The 25,621-nt window shown below is 37.4% G+C and overlaps 1 protein-coding gene across 1 annotated transcript; it reads right to left on the bottom strand.

The window, feature by feature from the left end:
- Nucleotides 1-4,490: 4,490 nt before the first annotated feature.
- Nucleotides 4,491-23,992, bottom strand: LOC104609700 (uncharacterized). Its single transcript, XM_010276071.3, has 5 exons — nucleotides 23,744-23,992; nucleotides 11,181-11,303; nucleotides 10,713-11,084; nucleotides 9,920-10,604; nucleotides 4,491-5,141 (listed from the first exon to the last, which is right to left on the bottom strand). The coding sequence occupies exons 1-5, from the start codon at nucleotides 23,990-23,992 to the stop codon at nucleotides 5,053-5,055; spliced, it is 1,518 nt and encodes a 505-aa protein (XP_010274373.3). The 3' UTR covers nucleotides 4,491-5,052.
- Between the last annotated feature and the right edge of the window lie 1,629 nt (nucleotides 23,993-25,621).

The following is a 25,621-nucleotide window of genomic DNA, read 5'->3' as shown; positions in this document are numbered from 1 at the left end:
GCCTTTATTCTGTTGCATCTTGATTATAATTATCAAGAAGGCTTAACTTCAATTTTAGGGAAAGGGTTTTGAGCTTGACTATTTATGGTCAAAGATTTTTAAAACTCTACCTAATTCACCCCCTCTTGAGTAAGAGCGTCAGTCCCAACAAGCTTATATCTTATCCAAAAAAGAATAGATTTCTTGAGAATGTTAAGAAAATAACCAGCAATATTTACTTGAGTAGATGAGTATGTCCACATCCTGATAAGAGGTCTAAGTTGATAACTACTACAAACCTAGGATCCAAGAATTTAATTAATTGATCTCACTCAAAGTTGACTTAAGTTAAAGGGAAATTTTCTTAAACTATTCCTATGGTTTAGGAAATTTAATAACCATACCCCTATTGTTTCAGTATTGTCTTAAAGTATCCCTATTGTTTCTGACAATTGACTATCTCTACCCTTATCGTAATCATCTGTTAATATTCCGTCAAATTCTGTGCTCACGTGACACCACGTGACGTATATTTTTTTTCTAAAATCCAATTTTACCCTTCATTCTCTTTCTCTCTCTCTCTCCTTCTTCCCCTTCGTTCTCTCCCCTATTTCATCAGTGCCACTACAACTCATTGTAGCAGCAGACCCCTCCACCTCCAGCCTCTCTCTCTCTCTCTCTCTCTCTCTCTCTCTCCCCTTCTTCCCCTTCTACAACTCGTCTCAGATCAGATCTGATGAGTATCTCTCAGATCTACAAGGAACCCAGATCTAAGATCTAAGAGATTCAGATCCATCATTGTTGGGTCTTGGGTACTTTAAGACAATACTAAGATCTATGGTCTCTCCAAAAATGAAGAAGAAGATCTTGCTCCAATTCAAAGGGAACTTCTCCACTAGATATACCGCTCCCAAGGGTTCTTCTATGCCAAAAACCCTTCTTCATTGCCTTCGGTGCCTTAAACCCTAATCCTACTTCTCATTCCTTTCTCTTCTCCCCACCAAACCCTAACGTCAATCTTAGTCCCACCTAGAACCGCTTAATCTTTGCCTCTTCTCCTCGAAACCCCAATTTTATCCAAAAACCTCTCCCTCCCTTCTCGACTTCAGCAACTTCTAAGCCAACCTAGAACCTTAACTCAAACTATGACACTACTTCTAAGTCTAAAAGGTTGTCGTCCGAAAAGATAAGTTTCAAAAGAAGTTGAAGGAGTCCACCAATTTTTCTATTCCAGTGGTGATCTCCACCACACCAGTGCACAGCACCTATGAAGCCATGGCTCGAGCCACCACCGGAGCTTTCTGAGTAGCCGAAAAGGCTTCGCTTGCTACCCCCTTCACAATCAATGGCAAGTGGTGCTAAAGATCACTTATAGAGTTGTCCACCTGCAAGCAAGAGAATGCGGAAGTAGAACGAGTCAGTCATGGAGAGCCCAAGGCCTGAAACATGTAGTATTTCTCAAACTACAACGTTGTGTCCACTATGAGGTGAGTTAGATTTGATTGAACTTCGCAAACTACGGACATGGCTTTGTAGTTCAACTAAATCTCACTCATGTATTCGTGTATCAAAAGTAGGAACCTTCTCGTGTATCATCAATTTTGTCTTTCAAAATCTTCTTTGTCTTCCAACACCTTTGTATTCTATTGTCGAATTGATTTGGAGGTGCAATGCATTGGTGTGGTAGAGACCACCACCCGAATAGCGAAATTGGTGTACATCAACTCGGGAATCAGTCCCAATATTGGGGCTGCCAATGAACTCAGGCTGGTTCCAGCTCCACCAATCTCTCTCTCTCCTCACCTCTTTCGCACAGTGGACTATCAATGAAACCATCGCCGCCCACCGCTACAACATTTGGAAGTGGCGGTTCTCTCTCTCTCTCGCATAGTGAATTGTCAATGAAACCACCGCCACCTAGGGGTTAGCAAAAAAAAACCAAACCGACTGAAAAAAAAAAAAAAAACGACTGAAAATTCATTTAAACAAACTGATCAATTTGGTTTTGGTTTAGTATTCTAAAAAAACCAAAGGTACCAGTTCAGTTTTGGTTAACCAAAATAGAAAATTGATGGTTAACTAAACTGACCGGTATACATACATACATACATACATACATACATACATACATTATAAATTAAAAAATCGACGAACCGAACCGGTCAACCAGTTAATTGATTGGCTTTGGTTCGGTTTTAGTTACCGATTTTCCAAAAACTGGTAACCCCGGTTAGGTTTCAAAAATTATCCTACTATTCAGTTAACCGGACTATGAGCACCCCTGCCGCAACCCACCACTACAACATTTGGAAGCAGTGGTTCTCTCTCTCTCTCTCTCCCTCCTCACCTCCATGGCCCTCTCTGTATCACTCACGGTTCCCCTTGTCTCCTCTTCCATACATTCGTGGATTATGGTGGAGAAACTGGGTTCTCCGGTGGATACTAGAAATCTCTGGCAGTGGCGTCAACTAGATCCCAAGTTTAAACGACCAGGCGGTGGCATCAACTGGATCCTAGGTTTTGTTGAGGTCAAGCAATGGTTGTCAAATGAAGGCAGCAGACCTAGAATTGAGATTAAGTGCATGGGATGCCTTGGGATTGCCTTGTGATTAGTTGAGGAATTAACTATTTAATTGCTTCATCTTTTCTGAGATCGTAAGAAGCAATGAAGAATTCTTTAACAAAGAAAAGATCAACCATCTAGGTGCTCATTTCGCTTGGGATTGAGAATAGAATAAATTTGAGCGACAGTTATTAGTGTGATGTAGTGAAGACCGAGAACAGGGGGTCGGATGATTTAGGAGCCTAAATGTTGAACTGATATTAGTGTGGGGAGGAAAAAACAGATCTGAGGAAATGGTGAGAAATCACTAGGAATCTGAGTTCGCCCTTCTAAGGTTCAAGATAAAGATGAAGGGGATGCCACTAATCCAAAGATTGGAAGGTCAGGAACTGAAGAGCCCGTCGTGAATGATTTCATATTGGCTGGATCGTCATGAATTATTCCCTGGATGATACTCTGCAACATGATTATTTATCGGAGTTAATGAAAATTTAAAAAAAAAATGATGGGAAAAATAGTCTTTTTAATCCTTCCGTTAATAGACTCTGAGGGTAAGAATATGTATCAAGCCAAGCAGCTCGTGAAAACTTCTCCTTCATTAATTAGTTAATTAGTCTTATATTTAAGGTAAACTTAAATTCAAATTTGAATTTTAGCACTTAATTCAAATTCTCTCATTAATTCGATTAATTAATGATCCTCTCTCTCATTAATTTCGTTTTGTTTGTATAAAAACTACAAATGTTAATAAAAGTTAGACTTGAACCTTGGTCACTAGATTTTAACACCGATAACTTCACTACTAAGCCACTCCAATTTGTTTGTTATAATTATATACACTTTTAGCTTTAAGTAAATTTTATCTTTTCTTAGTGGTGCTTATTAATAAATGCTGAAATTAATTATTAAAATTTATATACTAATAAATATTAAGATAAATTATATTGGTTATTTGAAAATTGATGTATATTCATTCATATTTTAGTTTTTTTTCACATTTTAGTTATTCCATCATTTTTCAATGGTTACTAATTATATCTTAATATGCTACATTTTATATAAACATTAAATTATGGTTTTTACATTTAAATGACTTATTTACAATCATATAAAACTTGTAAGAATTGTTACTAATATATTTTTTAATGGTTACTAATTATATCTTAATATGCTACATTTTATATAAACATTAAATTATGGTTTTTACATTTAAATGACTTATTTACAATCATATAAAACTTGCAAGTATTGTTACTAATATATTTTTTATGATTAATTTGAATTCCCTATCATATTTATGTGTATTTTGATTTTTCATCCATATCCATACATATCTAAAATGTATCCCGATACGTTTCTTAAAATTGTCTTCCCGATACACCTTGCATTTCCGATACTTTGAACTTTGACTCTATAGCTAATTCACCCACAATAATTGTTTACGATAATTGTCTTTGGTTATATGGACTATAGACTACGAATAAAAATGACTATAAATTAAAAAAAACAAAAAAAACAAAAAAATGTCTAGGCTTGTTCGAAGGTGGCAGTGACGCGCCTTGAATTCTGTCATCTCTGAGAGGCTAGAAGACTAAAGCTCTATCGTCCAATCTGAATATATCGTTCAGGTGAATCCAGAGATTGGCCAAACCTTTGCCGAGACTCAGCATGACCAGGGGAGGAGTTGGAAAGTCAGAGTTGAGCTCGTCCAAATAAACAAATGTAGTTGTATGCAGACATCAAGGCGTTAAATCCGATTGTGCATTTTCCTTTGTTTTGTTTTTTATAATGCTCTTGGACAGGGTTGAGTATGGAAGGAATTGTTTTTCTTGTTTGGGTTTTGGGGCAAGGCGGGCTACATCCTCCCCTGTAATTCATTTTCCTTTTTGATAATGGCTGATCAATAAAATTCTTAGGTGGCTAGACCTCCACCTGGAGTAAATTTTGGGGATAAAAAAATCATGGCATTAAATAAAACAATTACACAGGTAATACACATTACTTATGACCGGTGTATAACAATAAAATATAATCTGCGTCTGGCTGTAATTTATCATTCATCATATACAAGTACAACGCCTAGCATACCGATGTAAATATTCAAAAAAAAAAAAACCTGAAACGTCATTTTCTTTCTTCTTTCTTCTTTGGAAGAATATTTTTTTGGTACAAGATTCAAACACTTTGATCACAAGCCTTTAAAGTTTTTCTACACCAGCAAAAGGGTAATTGTTTCTGCACTTACATGGCTTGTGGACTTATTTCCATTGGGAAGAACCTCCATTTGATAATATGATATCAAGATGGGCAGGGAGGTCTGCCACCTACAGCTTTGACCTCCAATTTATATGCACATTGCCTCTCGAGAAGGCCCCATGCTTGAAATGGGCTTTCTATATTAGCAGGAATGAAGGCAAAATTGTCAGCCTGAAGAAACTTGCGCTGTGCACATGGATAACCAAAACATGTGACCAAAATGGATGGCTTGATCCCCTTGGCATGAAGAGGAATCAATCCTTCAACACAGTCCACAGTAAAAATATCAAGTGTAACAACCCCATCAGCCACATCTTACAGGGAGGTGGTCTTGACACACAAACTGCAACAGCAAACCATACAAAGATATGTAAGACTAGGTAATCAGCTACAAACAATTAAAACATTTAAGAGGTGCAAGTTCATCAAAATATCCCTTACATAGACATACACCAAAAGAAGAAACATATGCATATTAATCCAGTTCAACAAATTAAGCTAGTGGAAAAATGATGTGCATATTAAATTAGTGCTAAAAGGGAAGAAAGGCATTTACCAAAGCATAAGAACCAAATCTGTAAAATGGAAAACCCCTTCCCCGTGAGGTAGCCAGACTAGAGCTAAACTTTTGTTGCAGTTTAGTAACCCGAGCAAATATGTAAGTTGGAATAGTGGTAAAGGATGGAGGTAGAATTTTGCTTAGTTTTCTCTGGGCATGTTGGGTTTGGTAACTCTTTCAGAGCTGAAATGATGGCTGTAATCCAAGGCCTACAACTGGTGGCAAAACAGAAATAGAGAAATATGATTACTGAAGAGGATTGCCAGATAGCTACTTCATGGTTATGTTCAGATGAGGAGCCTCCTTGGTTGTTTCAGTTTTCTTGTTAGAGAAAATGAAGCCTGAATTGCTCATTCAGGTGGATTACTAGATCTGCAAATTGTTGGCCAATGGACTAGCAAAATCACTGGTGACAAGGAAAAGTTGTCTATGGGATATGCTGGGACCTGGGAATAAAGTGTAATCTGTTGGTTTAAAGAATTTAGTACATGCATTGTGAAAGCTGCTTTGTATGGTCCCTTCTGTCTAGATATGGACAGAGTGGCTTCCAATTTTATATTGAATGCAATACAATGCTGTTAATATCCCAAAAACCAACTTTAGCAAGAGCAATAACTTTGGAATTAATAAGATGGAGACCACTGGGCATTTCCACTTGCTTTGGGGTGGAAGCTCTGGAAACCTCCCACCATATATTGGGTCTTCCCCAAACACAAGTTACAGATCTTCCACCATTTGGGACTTGATGATTGGCACTTGGAGAAGTATCAAGCTGACAGGAGGAAAAGTTTCCACTTGGAGTGGATATATATATGGGAGAAAACCTACTAGTCCAGCAGTTTAGTAAGCTTTCCTAAATAACAAAGAACGTGGCATCTCATTTTGGACACCAAAATGGCCCCACATGTTTGCCTTGTCAGCCTCTGTTCATGGGAAAATTTAGCCTCAAAACACTTACAATATGTCAATAATAAGCCCTACTTTTGCTGCAAGCTTATATAGAAAAATATTAACTTTGAACAGTTGATATTTGTTAGAAAAATTACAAATACAAGATGGGGTACAGGGATGGTGTGGACTGGAGGATAGATTAAGCACCTGATCAATCAAAAAAGTCCTCTATGCAATGGACAGTTCAGACCTGTGACATCATCCCTCCATATGGCCAAGAGATGCTTCTGAAGATGAAGTAAGGGCCCTTCTTTCTGGTCTAAGAATTGCTAAAACAATGCGGATGGTCTCATTGCTAGTTAAGGGTGACTCCAGAATATGATTGGATGGATAACCAATCCTGAAACTGGCCCTTGGAGCTTCGCCATATCCTTTTTGAAATAAGCAAGCTCACATCCTTTCTTGCTGCAGTTTCAGATGGATACCTAGAGAGCTTTGTCGTGCCCCCAACCAAGGTTAGGCATGGGACAACACCACATGCTTACTAGCATGTAAAGTTTGTCTTGTGTGTAACCTTGTTTGGGGGCGTGACAATTTAGTGGTATCAAAGCCAGGTTGATAACCTATTAGAATTCACATAGGTTTGTGGTGAGCAGGGTAGAGGTTAGAAAATTGGAATGTTATTTGGATAGTTTAGATTTGTATTCATATCTTGAATTAATTAATTGGCTAGCTTAGAATTTTGAGTTCCTAAATATTATTAGTTTGGAATGCTTATAGTATTTGCAATTGATTTACACTTGGTGATTTTGTGGTTGAAAAAAAATATATTATTAGGCTGATATGGCTTCCCCTCATACAAAGAATCAACAGCAAGATGGAGATAATGGTTCCACTAGTAACACTGGGGATGGTAATGACAATCAAGTTTCCAGCTTACCCCGACCTAACTTTGAGAATGTTCCTGAAATGCATCAAATGATGATGCAAATGGTGGGATTGACACAACAACAGAATGCTGTAAATAATAACCTTTCTGCATTATTAAGTCAGCAACAACAACAATTACAATACCTTCAGCAGCAACAAGAATTGAATGTGGCATCTCGCATTAAAGAACATCGAGGGTTTACAGAATTCAAGAGAATGAATCCACCATCCTTTGAAGGTTCCACAGATCCAATTGAGGCTTAAAAATGGGTGCGGGAGATGGAGAAAATTTTCAAGGTGCTGAAATGTCCAGAAAAGAATAAGGTGACCTATGCTACTCATATGTTACAGGGAATTTCTCATGATTGGTGGATGACCCAAGAACAAATATACACAGAGAAACAAGAACTTTGCCCATGGGAGCAGTTTCAACGACTTTTATGAGCACTATTTTCCTAAAAGTATGCACCGACAGGAGAGAGAGTTTATTGACTTGGTACAAGCCACAAGGTGAGAAGACGGTGGCTGAATACGAAACAGAATTTTCTAAGCTTTCTAAATTTGCCCCTAAGTTGGTTCCTGATCAAGAAAGTCATGCTCTTAGATTTGAGGAGGGATTAAATCCTCAGATCAAGCAGATAGTTGCAGATTTTGAGCTTGATTTATGTTGAAGTGCTTAGCAAGGCATTAATAGTTAAAAGGGGTATTATGCAAAATCAGGATACAAATGACAACAATCAGAAGAAAAGATTAAGACCATCCGAGTCCCATGCCTAACCTTGGTTGGGGGCATCACAAGCTTAACCAAAGAAATGGCTCTTTATTAAATCTGGTTCTGAGAGGACCGTTTTGTATAATGCAAATAGCTTCCCTGATATTTGGTTTTTTTTTCTTTTTTGTTGTAAATGTTGTCTTTTTGTACATCCTCTCATGTACATCTTTTTTCTTGTTGAATGAAATGGTTTAAAAAATAAGATAGGGGGTTACATAGGTAAGACCCCTACTTGAACTGATTAAAAGGTCATTATTCGATGATGGTGTCAACCATCTGAAGCCTTGAGAGGGCAGATTGAATACAGACCTTTGACTTTTTTATTATTGTTTTCTTTTTTTTTTCTGGGCAAAGTGGTCAATCTCATAGTCACATTTGTCAGCCCAATATTTTACCACTGCACCAAGAAATGGTCTCTTCCCTACTTGACCTGATTGGGAGAGAATCATTTGGTTGACTGATGCTTAGTGAGTTACCCAAAAGGCTCAGAGCAGCAAGGTGTAGACCTTAGAACCATAGTTGTCAAGGCAACGCCTAGGCGATAAGGCACCCTTGGAAGCTAGCCTCGCCTAATCGCCAAACAGTTTTGTACTTTCTATTATAAAATACTTTTTAATTCTTTATTTTTCAAGATTATAATTATAAAATAGACATTATTAAACTAAAATATTCATTTTGTGTGCTTATATACTAATTTCTTTTTATTATTTTCTTATTTGTTAGGTTTAATCAACACAAACATTGCTAAATGCTGCATTGAACCCTCAAAGACTTCAAAACTTGAACCAATAAGTAGGGTAGAACTTAAAATTTTGTCTAATCAACACATTTTCTTCTTTCATATCTTCTTCTTCTTTTCTTCTTTTCTTCTTTCCTTCTTTTCTCTTCTACTTGTTCTTCTATATCTTCCATACCTTTTACTTTATCTTTTCTTCTTTTCCTATAACAAAAATAAGGGTTCAGCCGTTCAGCCTCTTCATTTTTTTTTTTTCAATTTTCTTTTCTTTCTTCTTTTTCTTCTCATGAATATGTTGATTTTCTATACTTTAACATGAACTTTATACTTTTCTTATGAAAATTATGAATAATTACTAAGGAAACATGGTTGTGGTACCTAGGGAACTACCCTAAGATCTATATTTTTTACATAAAAAAATCCATCGCCTAGGTGCCCCCTGTCGCCTAGTCTTGCCTTTGCGCCTTGAAAACTATGCTTAGAACTCCACCTATGATGAATGAAGCACATCTTGGTTTTATGGACTTGGGTTTAAGTCATAATGTTTGAAGGAAATCAACTAAGGGCCAATATGCCAATAAGACCCTGAGGTGGGACAGTTGGTGATGTGCCTAAGGCCTACAGGACTGGTGACAAAGTTTGACACCCTTGTCTGTGTCCTCAGTCATAACAGCACTCGATGATTATTGATTGAAAAAAATAGATACAGAAAATCTAAATGCAATATCGATCACAAATCTTTAAATCAAAAGTTCCCATCAATCAACTCATCAACTGTATCATGTCCTTGCTATATAACTTGAAACATAGCACTGTAACAGCATTTGAAAGCAAAAACACATACAGAGATGAGTATTGCAACACACAGAGACTAGTTAAACCTCTCCAAAGTTAAAGAACATTGTACAAGTTTCTATGTGCCAATGCAATGAAACATACTATAACTAGTTCCTCTAAGAAGAAAGAACCCAACAGATGTGCACAAATTATTTGTTGGACTCAAATAAGATGTGAGGAATCATAGCATCACTATCATGGGTCAGGACTTGGGCTCCTCTCAATCACATTTTTAAAATAATGATATATAATAATGAAAACAATCATGAAACTATTTAAATCGCTAAACAATAAAAAACAAAAAGAATGTAATAATGAGCTTCATCAATAAATATTCATTTTCACTACATGAACCAAAACAGGAGAATATAAATTATATCAGCAGCCTTAACTTACAAGATCGGGATGTTGAAATATGTGATGAGACAAATGACGAAGGAACTGACACTTCATTTCTCTTGTGAAGTCCAAGACTGGAGCCATAAAACACAGTAGACGTAGTTGACAATTCTGGGGCCAACTGTGGTGTGCTATGCAAGGGAGTATGATGTGTAAAAGCAGCATGAGGTGATAAATCTGGGGAAGATGTGTCATAATCAGCTGTTGGAGAAGGGCCTGGCATGATTGTCAGACCACCACATGGACCATGTCTAGGGAAACAAGATGGTATTACCAAGGGAGAAGGTGCTTTTTCCACCGAAGGAGGTTGTGGACAATGTTCATGAACTGGTGCATCTATGAGGGCATTATAAGATGGTGAACAAGTATCACAGTGTAAACAAGGTGAGAGTTGATGACGACCAGGTGATGGAGCAGGTGCATAAGCTGGAGATGGAGAGCCTTGAGAAGCACGGAGTGTATGGTTTAAGATAGATGACAAGCTTATCTCTTTTACATTACCAAAAACTAAGTAATTAAGGCCAAGATTCTTTGCAGGAGATCCTGTTATCGTCTCTGCTAGCTGCTTTAGCCTCTGTGGCAGAAGATCACGGCTACCTATATCTGAGAGAACAGAAGCTTGTACAGTTACAGGCGGAGTCAATGTTGAACCATTTTCGTTTGTCACTTGCACATATACATTCTGTATACCAAAAATACACTCGTAAACAAATAGTTTCAACATCCAGCTCCTACTGAATGTAGACTTTATAGAAAAATCATGCAAAAGATTAAAGCATAGGGAAAATACCTCATAGGATCTTAAATGCAACCCAAATCTTAGCTGGTCCTCGAACTGGCCAAAATTTTTCTGTATCTGAGAAACTGAATTGTATAGTGTAAAGTTGAAAAGAGTCTGCGGCATTTGCCATATTGAAGCAAAATTCCCAGGGACCACTGTGACTCCTCCAGGGAACATCAAAATTTGGAAGAAAGATGGTAGCCCAAAAATTGATGTTGTCAAGGACAAATTTGTTTGGCCAAGGACCAGCTCTACTAGAGATGATCTCAGAAGACTTAGGGAGACGAGATTTATTGGAACATTCTTTGGAATGGGAAGGAGACCAAAAACCACATTGGTACAGTTTGATGCAATAGATTGGTGCATAGATAGAATAGAAACCTGTGAAGAAAGTTTGCATGTCAAATTAATAGTAAATCATTTCAAATTTCAAAAATGGGTGATCAAAAACAAAACAAATAAAGCTTGAAACAGTACCATTGTGTTTGGCACTCCTATTTCCCCCAATATGTCACTCTCTAGTGTTTGAAGGTGATGAACAAGCACTGAAACTGGCTTCTGAAGTCTGAAGCTTGCTTGCACAGTAGCTGAGAAGAAGAACTGAGGCGTCAAAAGAAAACAAAGGATGACAAAGTAGAATGTCATTATATAGATGTAAATAAAAAATAAAAGATTGCCATCCCAAATTCATAAAGACCATAAAGCCTGAATTCATAATAATGATATTTAAACATAATTAATAAATATAAAGAATGACGGAACAATCCAATTCATTGTCATATTTTTTCTTGTTTTTCAGAAATTGAAATGTTATCAGCCCGCTTCACTTTTTTTCTTTCCTTTTTGAGCTTTGACATTGGTCTGGTAAAGAGGCCTATTACCAGCATCACAAACTCAAACCCAACCCTTCCAAGCACAAATAATGTGCTATGGATCTTGTTAGAATGCTCGAGTCAGGGGTATTTTGGTCATTCTGGTGTATCTTATTAAAAGTGAAAGGTCTATTGTATCTGAGTTTAAGTTATGTGTATCATCTTCTATGAGGGACAAAATTGTCTTTCTTGTAACTCAAGTTTTATGAATAAAAGTCAAGTGGGTCGGCTAGGAGAGTGATTTTTGAACATCCTCTCTTCTAGTCTGGCCGAACACTCTTCTCCTCTCCTTCTTCATTCTCTTTCCTTTCTTATTTCTTCTTCTTTACTTTGACCTAGAATCAACTAGGGTTTATTCACATGGTATCAGAGCATTAAGGTCTCGTGTTTTTCTTGCTGTTGTCTTCTTCCTGGGTTCGCCGCCAGCTTCACAGTAGGTTTCATCATCTTACAGCTGACCTGATTGAAGACTCAATAAAGGGCTGAAAAGGAGTTTCCGTTTTGAGGGCCTGGAGGTGAGAATGCCTCTGGCCGGTGCTGTGGTGGTTGTTGAAGTGGTATACTAGACCCTCTATTCAGTGTACGAAGAGGGCTGGACGTATACAGGTATGGGCACTGCTGTTGTGTGTTCAGAAATGGACTGTGAATGCTACCTTTTTTTTGTGTGCTTCATAAGTTAGCTGTTGTGGTGCTGGGTGAAACTGATACACATATCAGTCTTTTTTTTTTTGTTTTCTTACTCGCATGTGTGATGAAAGAAGAGTAGTAGACTGCTGATGTCCACGACAGCAGTGGTGTGGTGTTGATTGTGTTGTGGTGGCTGACATATCTATGATTCTAAATGCTTAAAAGTAAGCCCCTAGACCTTGTGTGTAATCAGTTCTGCAGTATGAAGAATAAGTGTTCGATGAAATGACTGAGTAATTTCAGTTGTGGTGTGTTGATGGTAAATGGTCCTGCAGTGTGCAGTCCAAGTGTTTGATGTGTTGACTGAATGATTTCAGCTTTAGAGTGTAGTGTGTAATGTGCAGTTGAAGAAAGTGGATTGGTGGTATCATAAGTGAGATAAGTCTTGTGACGAGTGTGAGATTGTGGTGTATATTCAAAGGTGAAATAATTGAAATGGCTTCAACTGTAGTTGGGAATGACAACAAAATAGGCATCATGCTTTCTTCAGATTATCTAAGTGTTCAAATGACATCCATCAAGTTGAACGGTGAGAACTATTTACCATGGGCAAAATCTGTGGAAGTGTTCTTGAAGGCCAAGAGGAAAGTAAAACATGGGAGGGAGGAGAAACCTTCCTCTGATTCTCCTAGATTCAGTGATTGGGAACAAGATGATGCACAGATAATGACATGGCTTTGGAACAGCATGGAACCAAAGATTAGTGTGAACTTCATGTTCCTAGATACAGCCAAAGAGATCTGGGATCATGCTAAAAAGTTGTACTCTGGACAAGACAACACAACTAGGGTATATCAGTTATACCAAGAGTACTTCAATTTGAAGCAAGGAAGTCAAAGCTTAGAAGAGTATTATGCAAGTTTGAGGAACATCCGCAACGAGCTAAATGTGTATCACCCTCTAACATCAGATGTCCAGATCCAACAACAACAACGTGAACAGCTTGATGTGACTAGGTTTCTTGTGGGCTTGAAGGCTGAGTATGAGCCTGTCAGAGCACAGATATTGGGGGGATCAGCTCTCCCCTCACTTGAAGAAGTTTTTGCCCGTCTTAAGAGAACATCCATTGAGCCGGTGGAACATTCTTCCTTCTCTGATAGATCTGGTTTGGTAGTGACTAAAGGGAGTGACCATGGAAGTAGAAGTGGTGGTGGCAGCAGTGGCCCTCCAAGCAACCGTGGTGGACACATGTTTAATAGAGCTAGTGGCCAGACTGGAGGCCAAGAGTCAGGGGGAGGCCGTGGAAAAGGAAGGGGTAATGCTCAAAGAAAATGTACACATTGTGGCTTAGAGGGTCACACAGTTAATTTCTGCTATGATTTGTGTGATCCACCCAACAGTTGGGCTAACCATGTTACATCTAAGAGTAGTAGCACAATTACTGAAAGCCAGCAAGCTGCCCCAACCCCCTCCACACCCACTTGTGCTTCCGGGCAGGAAATGGTGAGTGTACCACGGGCAATATATGAGCAGTTCCTTCAAACATCTCAGCAGAACACAGCTACACTTGCCCATTCAGGTATGACTTGTTTAGCTTCCAAAGCCTCACCTTGGATCATTGGTTCTGGAGCCTCAGACCATATGTCTGGGACTCTAGATGTATTTTCTTCCCTTTCTCGCTCCTCCACATCTCAGACAGTTACACTTGCTAATGGTTCTACATCTCCTATCTGTAGTGTTGGTGATGTTGATCTCTCCTCATTGTCTTTAGCATCTGTTTTATATGTTCCTAAGTTCCCTTTTAACCTTATGTCTGTTAGCAGATTAACCAAGTCCCTTAATTGTTCTGTAACCTTCTATCCTTCTTCTTGTGTGTTTCAGGATCTCAAGACGGGGAAGAAGATTGGTGGAGGGCATGAAGCAGGTGGTTTGTATTACCTTGATGGTGGTGGCCCCCCAGTGGCTTTTCAGTCATCTCTTACTCCTCTCCAATGGCACTGCAGACTTGGTCATCCCTCTCTCAAGGCTTTGAAGCTGCTAGTTCCTTCCTTGAGTCATCTTTCATCGTTAGATTGTGCGTCATGTTAGTTGGGAAAACATCATCGAGTCTCATTTAGTCCAAGAATTGATAGTCGTGTCTCAAGTCCTTTTGCTTTAGTTCATTCTGATGTATGGGGTCCAGTTAAAGTGGTGTCATACAATGGGTTTAAGTATTTTGTAATCTTTGTTGATGACTTTTCAAGGATGACATGGATCTATCTTATGAAAGACCGTAGTGAATTGTTCTCTATTTTTCAGAAATTTCATGCTGAAATACGCACTCAATTTGGTGTTCATATGAAAATACTTCGCTCCGATAATGCCAAAGAATACATCTCCTCACCATTTCAGCAATACCTAGAACATCATGGAATAATTCATCAAACTTCTTGTGCCTACACCCCGCAACAAAACGGTGTAGCTGAACGGAAAAATAGACATCTTCTTGAAACTACTCAGTCCTTGATGATCAATATGCATGTCCCAAAGCATTTTTGGAGTGATGCTGTTCTTACATCCTGTTTTCTGATAAATCGGATGCCCATGTCAATCCTTGGAAGTCAATCCCCTTTCTCCGTGTTGTTTCCCACTTTGTCTCCCTTTCCTCTCACCCCAAGAGTCTTTGGCTGTGTTTGTTTTGTTCAACACTTGGGGCCTGGAGTAGACAAGCTAGATGCTCGAGCTACGAAGTGTATTTTTCTTGGCTACTCAAGGACTCAAAAAGGGTACAAGTGTTATAACCCTAAATTTCATAAATCGTTTGTGTGCCCTGATGTCACCTTCTTTGAATCAGTTCCTTTTTTCTCAGATGTCGGTGTCTCTTCTTCTCCCTCTTTGGTTCCTCTTCCTGTTCCAGTTGTGGAACCCCTTCCCGTAGCTCCCATTCCTACTGCAGATGCACATCATATGCCTGTTACTATAGAGAGGCCGCCAATTACTCAGGTGTATACCCGCAGAAGTGCTTCGGCTCCTCCTCCACTTCAGCACCTGTCGACAAATCCTACTACTGCTCATTCTCCCTCAGATCTTCATCTCCCTATTGCTTTGTGGAAAGGTAAACGTACTTGTACATCTCATCCCATTTCAGACTATGTTTCCACTGCTCACCTTTCTGCTTCTTATTGCAAATTTATATCATTACTTTCATCGGTTCCCATTCCCAAGACTGTACAGGAAGCCCTTACCTCCCCAGGGTGGCAGCAAGCCATGGAAGAAGAACTCTCTGCTCTACAACATAATCATACGTGGGAACTCACCACCCTTCCTCCTGGTAAGCACACCGTTGGGTGTAAATGGGTCTATACAGTGAAGCATCTTCCTGATGGCAGTGTGGAACGATTGAAGCCACGGTTAGTGGCCAAGGGCTATTCTTAGTTATATGGTGTGGACTATGGAGACATTCTCTCCTGTGACTAAAATTGGTTCAGTTCGGGTGTTGATCTCATTGGCTGCTATGTATGATTGGCCTCTCCTACAACTTGACATCAAAAATGCCTTCCTACATGGTGATCTTGTTGAGGAGGTGTATATGGAGCAACCACCAGGGTTTGTTGTTCAGGGGGAGGCTGGTAAGGTGTGCAGGCTCAAAAAGGCAATCTATAGACTGAAACAATCTCCTCGTGCATGGTTCGGCAGGTTCAGTGAAGTGGTGAAGGCCTTTGGGATGAAACAGTGTCAGGTTGATCATTCTGTGTTCAGCTATAACTCAAAAGATGAAAAAATCTTGCTAGTCGTGTATGTGGATGATATTGTCATAACTGGAAGTGACAGCAATGGAATTGACAGGCTGAAAAAATTCTTACAGGACCACTTCAATATGAAAGATCTGGGGAAGCTAAAGTATTTCTTAGGAATAGAAGTTGCGAGGTCAAAACAGGGGATCAACCTATGTTAGAGGAAATATGTTCTTGATCTACTTGAAGAAACAGGGTTGTTAGGTTCTAAACCAGCAGAGACTCCTATGGAACTCAATGCCAAGTTAAGTGTGGATGCAGGTGAAGAGTTTGATGATCTTGGAAGATACAGAAGGTTGGTGGGAAAGTTGAACTACCTAACCATTACCCGACTAGATATATCATTTGCTGTGAGTGTGGTGAGTCAGTTTATGCAACATCCCCGGGTTCCTCACTGGGAAGCTGTTCTGAGAATTGTTAGGTACCTAAAGGGTGCTCCAAGTCGTGGTTTGTTATACCAAAAGGGAGGAACTCTTGAGATAGTAGGGTACACAGATGCTAAGTGGGCTGGCTCTATATCAGACAGGAGGTCAACCACAGGGTATTGTACCTTCCTGGGTGGCAATCTTGTAACTTGGAAGAGCAAGAAGCAAACAATGGTGGCAAGAAGTAGTGCGGAAGCAGAGTACAGGGCTATGGCCCATACCACATGTGAACTAGTATGGCTGAAGAACCTACTACAGGAGATGGGTTTCTCAATTGACAAACCCATGAAACTATACTGTGATAACCAAGCTACTGTTCACATCTCATCCAATCCTGTCTTCCATGAAAGAACTAAACATATTGAGGTGGATTGTCACTTTGTGAGAGAGAAAGTGATAAGTGGGGTAATAACTACATCTCATGTGAGCTCAGGAAATCAATGGGCAGATCTCTTCACAAAAAGGATTGTCTCAGGGAAGAACAGATTACATTTGTAACAAGTTGGGACTATATGATATATACTCTCCAGCTTGAGGGGGTGTGTTAGAATGCTCGAGTCAAGGGTATTTTGGTCATTCTGGTGTATCTTATTGAAAGTGAAAGGTCTATTGTATCTGAGTTTAAGTTATGTGTCCCATCTTCTATGAGGGACAAAATTGTCTTTCTTGTAACTCAAGTTTTATGAATAAAAGTCAAGTGGGTCGGCTAGGAGAGTGATTTTTGAACATCCTCTCTTCTAGTTTGGCCGAACACTCTTCTCCTCTCCTTCTTCTTCTTTCTCTTTTCTTTCTTCTTTCTTCTTCTCTACTTTGACCTAGAATCAACTAGGGTTTATTCACAGATCTTGACACACCAACACCTTAAAGATCATATCAATTATTTGATGTAAGACCATGGTTCATATGGCTGTTGGTAAACTGATCTCTTGAATATCAGTCACCCCAGAATTCAGACACATAAATGTAACTCATTTACTGAGAAATCAGTCAATTTGGTGCTTGTAATGGGGGTTTCTTAGGCCTACCTGGTTGTTGGCAGGTTCTGTTTTGTACTTTTATGAGTTTCATTTAATAAATTTATCTTACCTTTTCAAAAAAAAAAAATTGATGTAGGACCATGGTTTCCAAGGCATCAAGGCAAAGCTAGGTAGCAGAGGGAGTGTCTTGTCACCTAGGACCCACTTAATGTTGACCCTATGTATTCTGATGATAACAAACACATTGAGAGCAAGGATTAAAATATCGACACAATACTCGTTATCGGACTGCACAGATACGGGATACGCTACGACTGCAGGTGTACACCGTATTGGCACGTATCGTATAGCATTGACCAATACGCACCGATATGGAAGCATATCGACCCTGGTTTCAACAAACGAGCACTTCTCATATAAAAAAGAGAAGTGGCATGATTCAAACCCAGGTTCATCAATGCCTAAGCGCACAACAAACTTCAACCAGAAAGCCGCTTCATATTTCATGTCAATAAGGGTAATAAATTAACTTTTATTAAAAGCAATGTCTACATGCAAATAAAAAAACAACATACATTTATTTTCAACAAGTCCAACTACAAATTAAAAAGAACAATATTCAAAATTAGTATTTTATAAATCAATGGAATAAATAATTTATAAAATCCACATATATATCAAAAAATGAATTTTAATTTCAAAAATTTATACAAATAAAATATTAATAATAGAATAATTATTTTTTAGAGTAATAATAGAATAAATATTTTAATACTTAAAATTGATAAATTTGCAGATGACATATATCTTAAAATTTCTATAAATTATTAATTAATATATTATTTTGCATTAAATGATAATGTATTTATTATTTATAAAAACAAAACTATTGTTTACAAAGTATTTGAAAATATAATATAAATTGAACCTATCAAGTCCATTAATCTGCATTTTATATAAAAAATAATTTTTAATTTAGAAATTTTATAAAAATAAACTATTAATAATGGAATAATTATTTTAGTAATTAAAATTTATGAATTTTCATATGATATCAATCTTCAAAACTTTAATAGATTTGATATATTTTAAGTTAAGATTATATATTTTTATAAATTATTAATTGATATTTTAATTGACATTTTATAATAACATATTTATTTTTTACAAAAATAAAAATATTGTTTACCAAACATGTGAGAATTATTCTTTAGTTGAATTTTTTGTTAATGTTAAAAAATAAAAATAGAAAAATAGAAAAAATTTGATATAATAGTTGCATATGCTTTATGCCTTACACTTTAATAGATAATAAAATAATATTGTCTTTTTTGCATGTATTAATTTGTAAAAATCTATATAATATGTGCCTTGGACATTTGATTGATGCATTATTAATAAAATTGTATAATATCTACGTGTCCCGCTATATTAATGATAATATATTTTCTTCATATATATCATTTAAATATACAATCCTATGTATTTATACATTATTTATAGTTATTTTGACATTAAACTTAATGTTATTAATATATTTATGGAATTTGTATGCATTTCCTTTGCGTATCCAAGTGTTTCCATATTTTTCATTTGTATCCATGCATTTCCCAAGCGTATCTGTATCCGTATCCATACCCAAGTTATTCAATACGATACCCGATACCGATACTTTAATCCTTGATTGAGAATACTAATGGTGTATCTAAGTGTGCAGCATCTTTAGTAAGCTTCTTTTGCTTAAAGAGTATAAAAGCTAGAATAATACAATTAATGAACTGGAAACTATGCTAAGTTGGTTGCTTGGGCTTCAACAAGTGTCTACACCATCATCATCATCTCTCCAGCAAAGGAAGCTCCAAGAAAATCTAGCACCAAGGTTGATGAAGAACTTAAAGGCTTTGGAGTTGTTGAAGAAGGATCTGCTACTACATCTCAACAATGAAAAAAGAAGACTAGATGAAGTTGTACTTATTTGTTTTTATCTTTCTAGAATCTTGATGTAAATCAATTGTATGATGCACTCCATAAATGCTCAACAAGACCGGACTCAATCAAGTATCCTTAGAAACCATAATCTTTATTTGGTTCCTTGGCTTTCCTGAGCTTAGAAAAAAAAAAGATGAAAAGGTCAAGAAAATACTTATTGAAACCCAATGAAAGTGTTTCCAAACCTTTGGGCAAAATGTGCCAAGGTTTCTAAGTGTTTAGGTTGTCTATCAAATTAATCCTGACTGTAAGAAGTAGTCAACTACTCAAAAACATGTGTCGACGAAGTATAACAATTTAGGCATGCATTGCTACGACTGTAAGAAGTTATCTACTACCTCAAATACATGTGTTGACCATCTATGACAGTCAAGGCATGCAAAATGCCCAGTCTGAGAATATGTATCAAATACACATTAAAGATTTGTGACTACTCAAACTGATTGAGTTCACACCAGCTAACTAACAAGGAGGAACTAGTCAACTAAGAAAAAAAAAGATTCTTTCCTTCGTATTGTAGTCAACTATCAGACCATTTGAAGGCTCCAACGGTTGCTGCTATTATTGGAAATCCTTCAAATATGTTGAAGAAAATATGAATCATTTCCAAATAAGGTAAAATCCCTCCAATGGCTAGAAAATGGTCACTTGCTCTTAAATCCTCTATAAATAGAGGAGTTCAACTTTATTCAAAATATAAGAAAGCAAGAGAAAAGTTTTGAAGCAAGGCTTGTGAAAAGCAACTTGCGCATTCACTTGTACATATTGTAAATAGTTGTTTTTCAAAGAGAGAAGCCGAGCTAAAGTCTTTTTGGAGGAAGAGATCCCTGTGACTCATCAGTTTCAGGGTGAGTTTTGTTTGAGAAGTCATTAAGCTCGTTCTCACCCAACTATTAGGATCTTCCTCCCTATGCAAAGCATCTGTGTAGAACTCTAGCAACTAAGTTAGTTTGTGTTGTATTTGTTTATATCTACCTATTCAGACACTCCTTGTGTTGTAAATGTGCTCTTATGTTATATTAGTAAAGAATGTTTGAGCAGGTAGGTGCTCAACCTATTGAACACCATTAAGGTCTTGTTAGCACCTCTACTAAGCCCAACTACAAAGTATTTCAAGCACCCATAAGCCCTAATGTTTTGGGTCTTGTTGGCACCCATGTAAGTCTAACTGGTTCAAATATTACAGGCACCTGTTAAGTCCTATTGGTTGTAAAGGCTTGGCTGGCGCCCGGAAAGTTCAATGGGTTAGTGGAAATCCTCAGTGGTGGTCTGAGGTAGAGGGCGGAGGCAAGGTTAGCCAAACCTATATAAAAATCTCTATGATCCTTGTTCTTTTCTTTTCTTTTCTTTTCAAGTTTGCAATTTATTTTTCTTTGTGCTAACATTCTCACAACTGCAATACTTGAACCCTTGAGATCTTACAGATTTGCTCTTTACTTTATTTCTTTTCTTTTATATCTGCAAGATACAAGGTCAACTAATGCAGTTACTGAGCTCTAACATTACTAACCCTTGAAATCTTGAATCCTTGAGATCTTGCAGATTTGCTCTTTACTTTATTTCTTTTCTTTTATATCTGCAAGATACAAGGTCAACTAATGCAGTTACTGAGCTCTAACATTACTAACCCTATTGACTTCACTAACTCTAGTAACTACTTTATTTCTATTGTTTATTTTATTGTTAATTTACATTCCAACAGTATTTACATTTCAATAGTTAGATTTGTCCTTAAGATTCCGGTAGCAAACGATTGATCAAAAAAAAAGAGATTCCGGTAGCAGCTAATCACTGCTTGAATCCCGAGTTGATTGTAGATTTGATAGTTGGTCCATCTCTCAACTATCCTTGTGTAGAAAGTCCTCTCTTCTACTGTTAGTGGCCGGTCCTCTCTCTCCAACTGCTAAGGCACACACTACTAGGTGTAGCTTCCATTTACATTTGCATTAATTTACCTTCAGTTGCACTTTACTTTATACAATTATTTGCTTTCATTGTTGATTTATTTTATTAACTGTAAAACCACTAACTAATAGCAGAATACAATTCTTAATAGTTCATCTTATCTTTTAGCTACTATCTTTTTGTTAGTAGTCATTATTATTGTTCTTAAGTGTTAACTACTAACCGCTACAGCTCTTGCTTCTATATTGCATATTTGTTTTGTAGTTGCAGGTTTTCTTGTTCAGTAGTAAGGTTAATTCAAGTGTAACTTCTTATTTTCTTAATTTACTACTGCACCAAACTGGCGTAGCCTAAAACTTCGGTTGCATCTTGATTGTCAAGAAGGCTTAGGTTCAATTAGAGGGGAAGGGTCTTGAGCTTGATAGTCAAGAGTCGAAGAATTCGAATTAAAATCCGAAACAAGTTTTTAAAATAAAGTATAAAACATAAATCCTAGAGCAGTTCCCATGGTTTCATAGCAACAAGGAGTTATCTTTAACTAATAACTACCAATGATATTCAAGAAATAAGTATAAACCACATATTAAAACATAGAAAATTAACATATTTATCAAAAGAAAAAAAGAAAGCATAGAAAATATAGGGGATGAGCCCTTATTGATTATCTTAGAAAAAGTAAATGAAAAAAACTAAAAAAATAGGAAGGGGTGGAACCCCTACTTTTGTGCCAAAAAAAAGAAAGGATTCAAAACAATGTCCACCAACTTGTGTGTCAATCAAACCCAAACAAAAAACAGGAAATAATAAAAAGAAACTAGTATAAGAATTATAAAAAATATTTTTTGTTAGACAATATATGCCCTCAGGATTCAATATTTGACCTAAGTGTTCTTTATGAAATGAAAGTCCAGGTACTTGTACAATTATATGCGTTATTGGGTATGTTTCTATGAATCAAACCTTGATCTATATTACAGTATTATGAATTTATGATAATCATAATAACAATGGTCAGAGACAATCATAATTGGTGTGTAGACTAAAGTACCCCAACTAATGAATAGACTCAGGCAATTTATTCTGACAAGGTTGGTACACTTATACTACCTTGTAAAAGAATCCGGATTTCCCTCCTCACAAAATTGGTCCTTACACCGACCTCACAACACTTCCAACCGTGCATTGGGAACATCTTCCCATGAATGAAAACATACAAGTAAGGAAATGTTCCCAATGCATGGCTGCAAGTGTTGTGAAATCGATGTAAGGACCAATTTTGAGGAGGAAATCTGAACTCCTTATGAGAAAGCAAGAGTGTGGGTGTTTGGAAAACACTGAATTGGATTGTTTTAGATGATTCCTAGACTTTATAATTAGTAGAATATCTATATTGTTGCATATAGTCCACAAACTTGATAATGCTACTCTACTAGATCTCAGACCTATTTGCTTTTGATATGCCAACAAATAGAATCCTTTTGAGATCAATACTTAGGTATGTTGGAGTAGACAAGGATGGAATCATCATAAGTGATCATTGTCATAGAATCTATTACTTTTGTCAAATAAAGAGAATACCATTGGATATGACTTCTCTGATGGATACCTAAATTTGTCAGTAATGGATTTCAAATTGGTTTGAAATCTATTTTGCAAAATATATTTATATTAATAAATAGTTTATTTTCTAAATGAATTTGCAAATGGTTTTTCCTAGAATTTCATCATAGTAGAAGACATAACATTGGATTTTACAAAGTGGAGAATAAGTCCTCCACAATGTTGGATATTAATGGCAAAAGGATTATGTTGCAAGTGTTTATTAGGCCTAATAGCTGATGAACACGTTTCAATTTGACTCATCTAACATAGCCATAATGGGTTCCACTCTAGGATTCAATCCTAGTTTAAGTGTGACTTCAATAGTCGGTTCAAACTAGACTCCCATGGGTCCCACACATCGTCAAACTTCCTCTCTCACTAGATACTCTGAATCTAGTAGGAAGAGGCAAGTTCCAATTTAAGGTTGAGATAAACTAGGAAGGTCCTAGTCTAATAGAAACTCTCTAGCACATAAAGAGCTTCACTATCAAATTGAGAATCTGCAATTAGTAGACTTTTCTAGATGCCTTAGGATTTGATTTTTTTTTTATTTTGTTATCAGCAAAATGAGTTATTTATTAATAATTGAAAAAGTTTACAATATTTGCTACATAGTAGCCCAAATACACCAGAAACCAGATTAGCCACCCTAATTACCATGCCCCTTTTTACTATTACAAATTACAACATTGCCCAAAACAGAGTGGATTTGTCCACTCCCTGTTTTGTGAGAACATCTACCAACCCATGTGTTGTTCTTTTTACCCATCCAAAGCTAGTGTTACAACATTTTGCAAGGTAGTCAATTTCCCTAAGGCAAATTTATATTTCCAAGGAGCTGAATTGATTTGTTTTTGCCCAGGAAATAACGAATAAGGAATCTCCTTCCACTTCAAGCTCTCTAACACCTTGCTGTTTTGCCAGTTTTAGTCCTTGTAACAGAGCCATTGTCTCAGCCTTAACCAAGTCACCAAATCCAATTGGCTCAGAGAATAAGGCTACAACTGCACCTTGATGGTTTCTGAAAACTCCCCCTATACCCACCCTCCCCGAATTCCCAAAGGACCTCCCATCAAAGTTTAGTTTTAGTATGTTTGGCCTTGAAGGTTTCCATTCCATTATCACTACTTCTTTGTGTATATCTATTTGTGCCACTTCAGTCCATTTCCATAATAAGCCATTTGTGGAAACATCTCTGAAAAGCTCTATTGTTTTAGCCCAATGTCTAGATCTGATCTTTATGGATTCAATCACATCCTCCACTAACCTATTATTTTCTTGGAAGATTCTTTGGTTTCTCTCTTCCCAGATGGTCCATACTAGGATTACTCTTGTTATTTTCCAAAGATATCTTCCCCTTTTCTTCTACTGCCTCAAGAAACTGGAGTTGAATAAGCTAAGCACATCCTATGGGGGTACCCATCTGCAACCAAAAAGAGAGCAGTAGTCCCAAATACAAGTTACAAATGAACAAGAGAGTAGTAAATGAGGAAGGGTCTCACCACTGGCCTTGCAAAGGAGACACACATGAGGAGAGAGGCAATTATTTGGCCTTCTTTTCTGTAGCACGACACAAGTGTTAATCTTCCCGGGGAAGCTTTCCCAACATAAAGCCTGCACTTTAGGAGGGATTGGTTTGCACCAAATTTCTCTCACTGGGAGATTTACCACCAAGGGTTCTGAACTAATAAGAAGGTTAAAGAAAGAAGCACAGGAGAAGTGACCATCAGGGGAGGGGTACCAAACTCTACCATCCAAGAGATTTTGATCCAAGAAAATCTTTTCCAAGAGAGAGAATAGGAGGATAAGGGATTCACCTCATTGTCCCTCAACCCCCTTCTGGACCTGAAATCCCAATTTAAACCATGTGTTGAAGGCCTGCCAAACCAAGAGACCGGTTTGTTCTTGAGGTTTGTTAGAGAGTATAGTGCTGGGAATTGTAGTTTGAGTGATAACTGGTAAGTCCCCAAGGCAAAGGTCTTCCAAAAATAAGATTTTGTTCCCACATCCCACATCATAACAGATAGAATTTAAAAAAGTAGGTAGGACCTCAAAAGTTGCCTTCCAAGGGGAAATTGCAAAAGTGTGAGGCACTAGTTTTGCATCCCAGCCATTTTCCGCTACACCATGAATGCTTTCAATGATCTTGTGCCACAACCTGTCTTCCTCTAAGGGGAATCTCCATAATCACTTTCCTAAAAGAGTTGTGTTCCTCTTAATCAAGTTTCCAATTCTCAGGCCCCCTTGCTCCTTTGGTTTACACACCTGTTCCCACTTCACCAAATGATCTTTTTTTTTCATCTCCTGGCTCTAACAAAAAAATCCCTCATTAATTTTTCTAATTGCTTTGCAATTTTCACCGAGGTTCTAAAGGTGGAAAGGTAATAGGTGGCAAAATTTGCTAAGGTGGATTTGATCAATGTAATTCTTCCCCCTAAAGAGATATAGTTTCTCTTCCAAGAGGCTAATGTTTTATCAAATCTTTCCATTAATGGTTTCTAGAAACTCTCTACTCTAGGGTTTCCTCCCAACGGCATACTTAGGTACTCTAGGGGCCAAGTTCTCACCTCACAACCTAGGATTTCAGCCAAAATTGACATGTACTCCTCTCCCAAATTTATCCCCATCACACAGCTTTTCCCCCAATTGACTTTCAGATTTGATATTCTTGGGAATCAATCAACTAAGGCTTTCAAATTCCTTGTATCAAGCCCTGTACAACTCTCACGGAAAGTGATTATGTCATCA

This window comes from Nelumbo nucifera, chromosome 1 (assembly GCF_055504915.1).
Source record: "Nelumbo nucifera cultivar China Antique chromosome 1, China Antique-T2T, whole genome shotgun sequence".
Lineage (NCBI taxonomy): Eukaryota > Viridiplantae > Streptophyta > Magnoliopsida > Proteales > Nelumbonaceae > Nelumbo > Nelumbo nucifera.
This window is presented reverse-complemented; position numbering and strand designations above follow the sequence as displayed.

Excerpts from the sequence above, each read along its gene's own strand:
- LOC104609700 (XM_010276071.3), bottom strand. The coding sequence starts at position 23,992 with ATGGAATGGAAACCTTCAAGGCCAAACATACTAAAACTAAACTTTGAT. Across the intron at positions 10,605-10,712 it reads TGCATTTAAGATCCTATGAG|AATGTATATGTGCAAGTGAC; the intron begins GTATTTTCCCTA and ends TTTGGTATACAG. Across the intron at positions 5,142-9,919 it reads TATTTCAACATCCCGATCTT|TTTGTGTGTCAAGACCACCT; the intron begins GTAAGTTAAGGC and ends TTGCTGTTGCAG.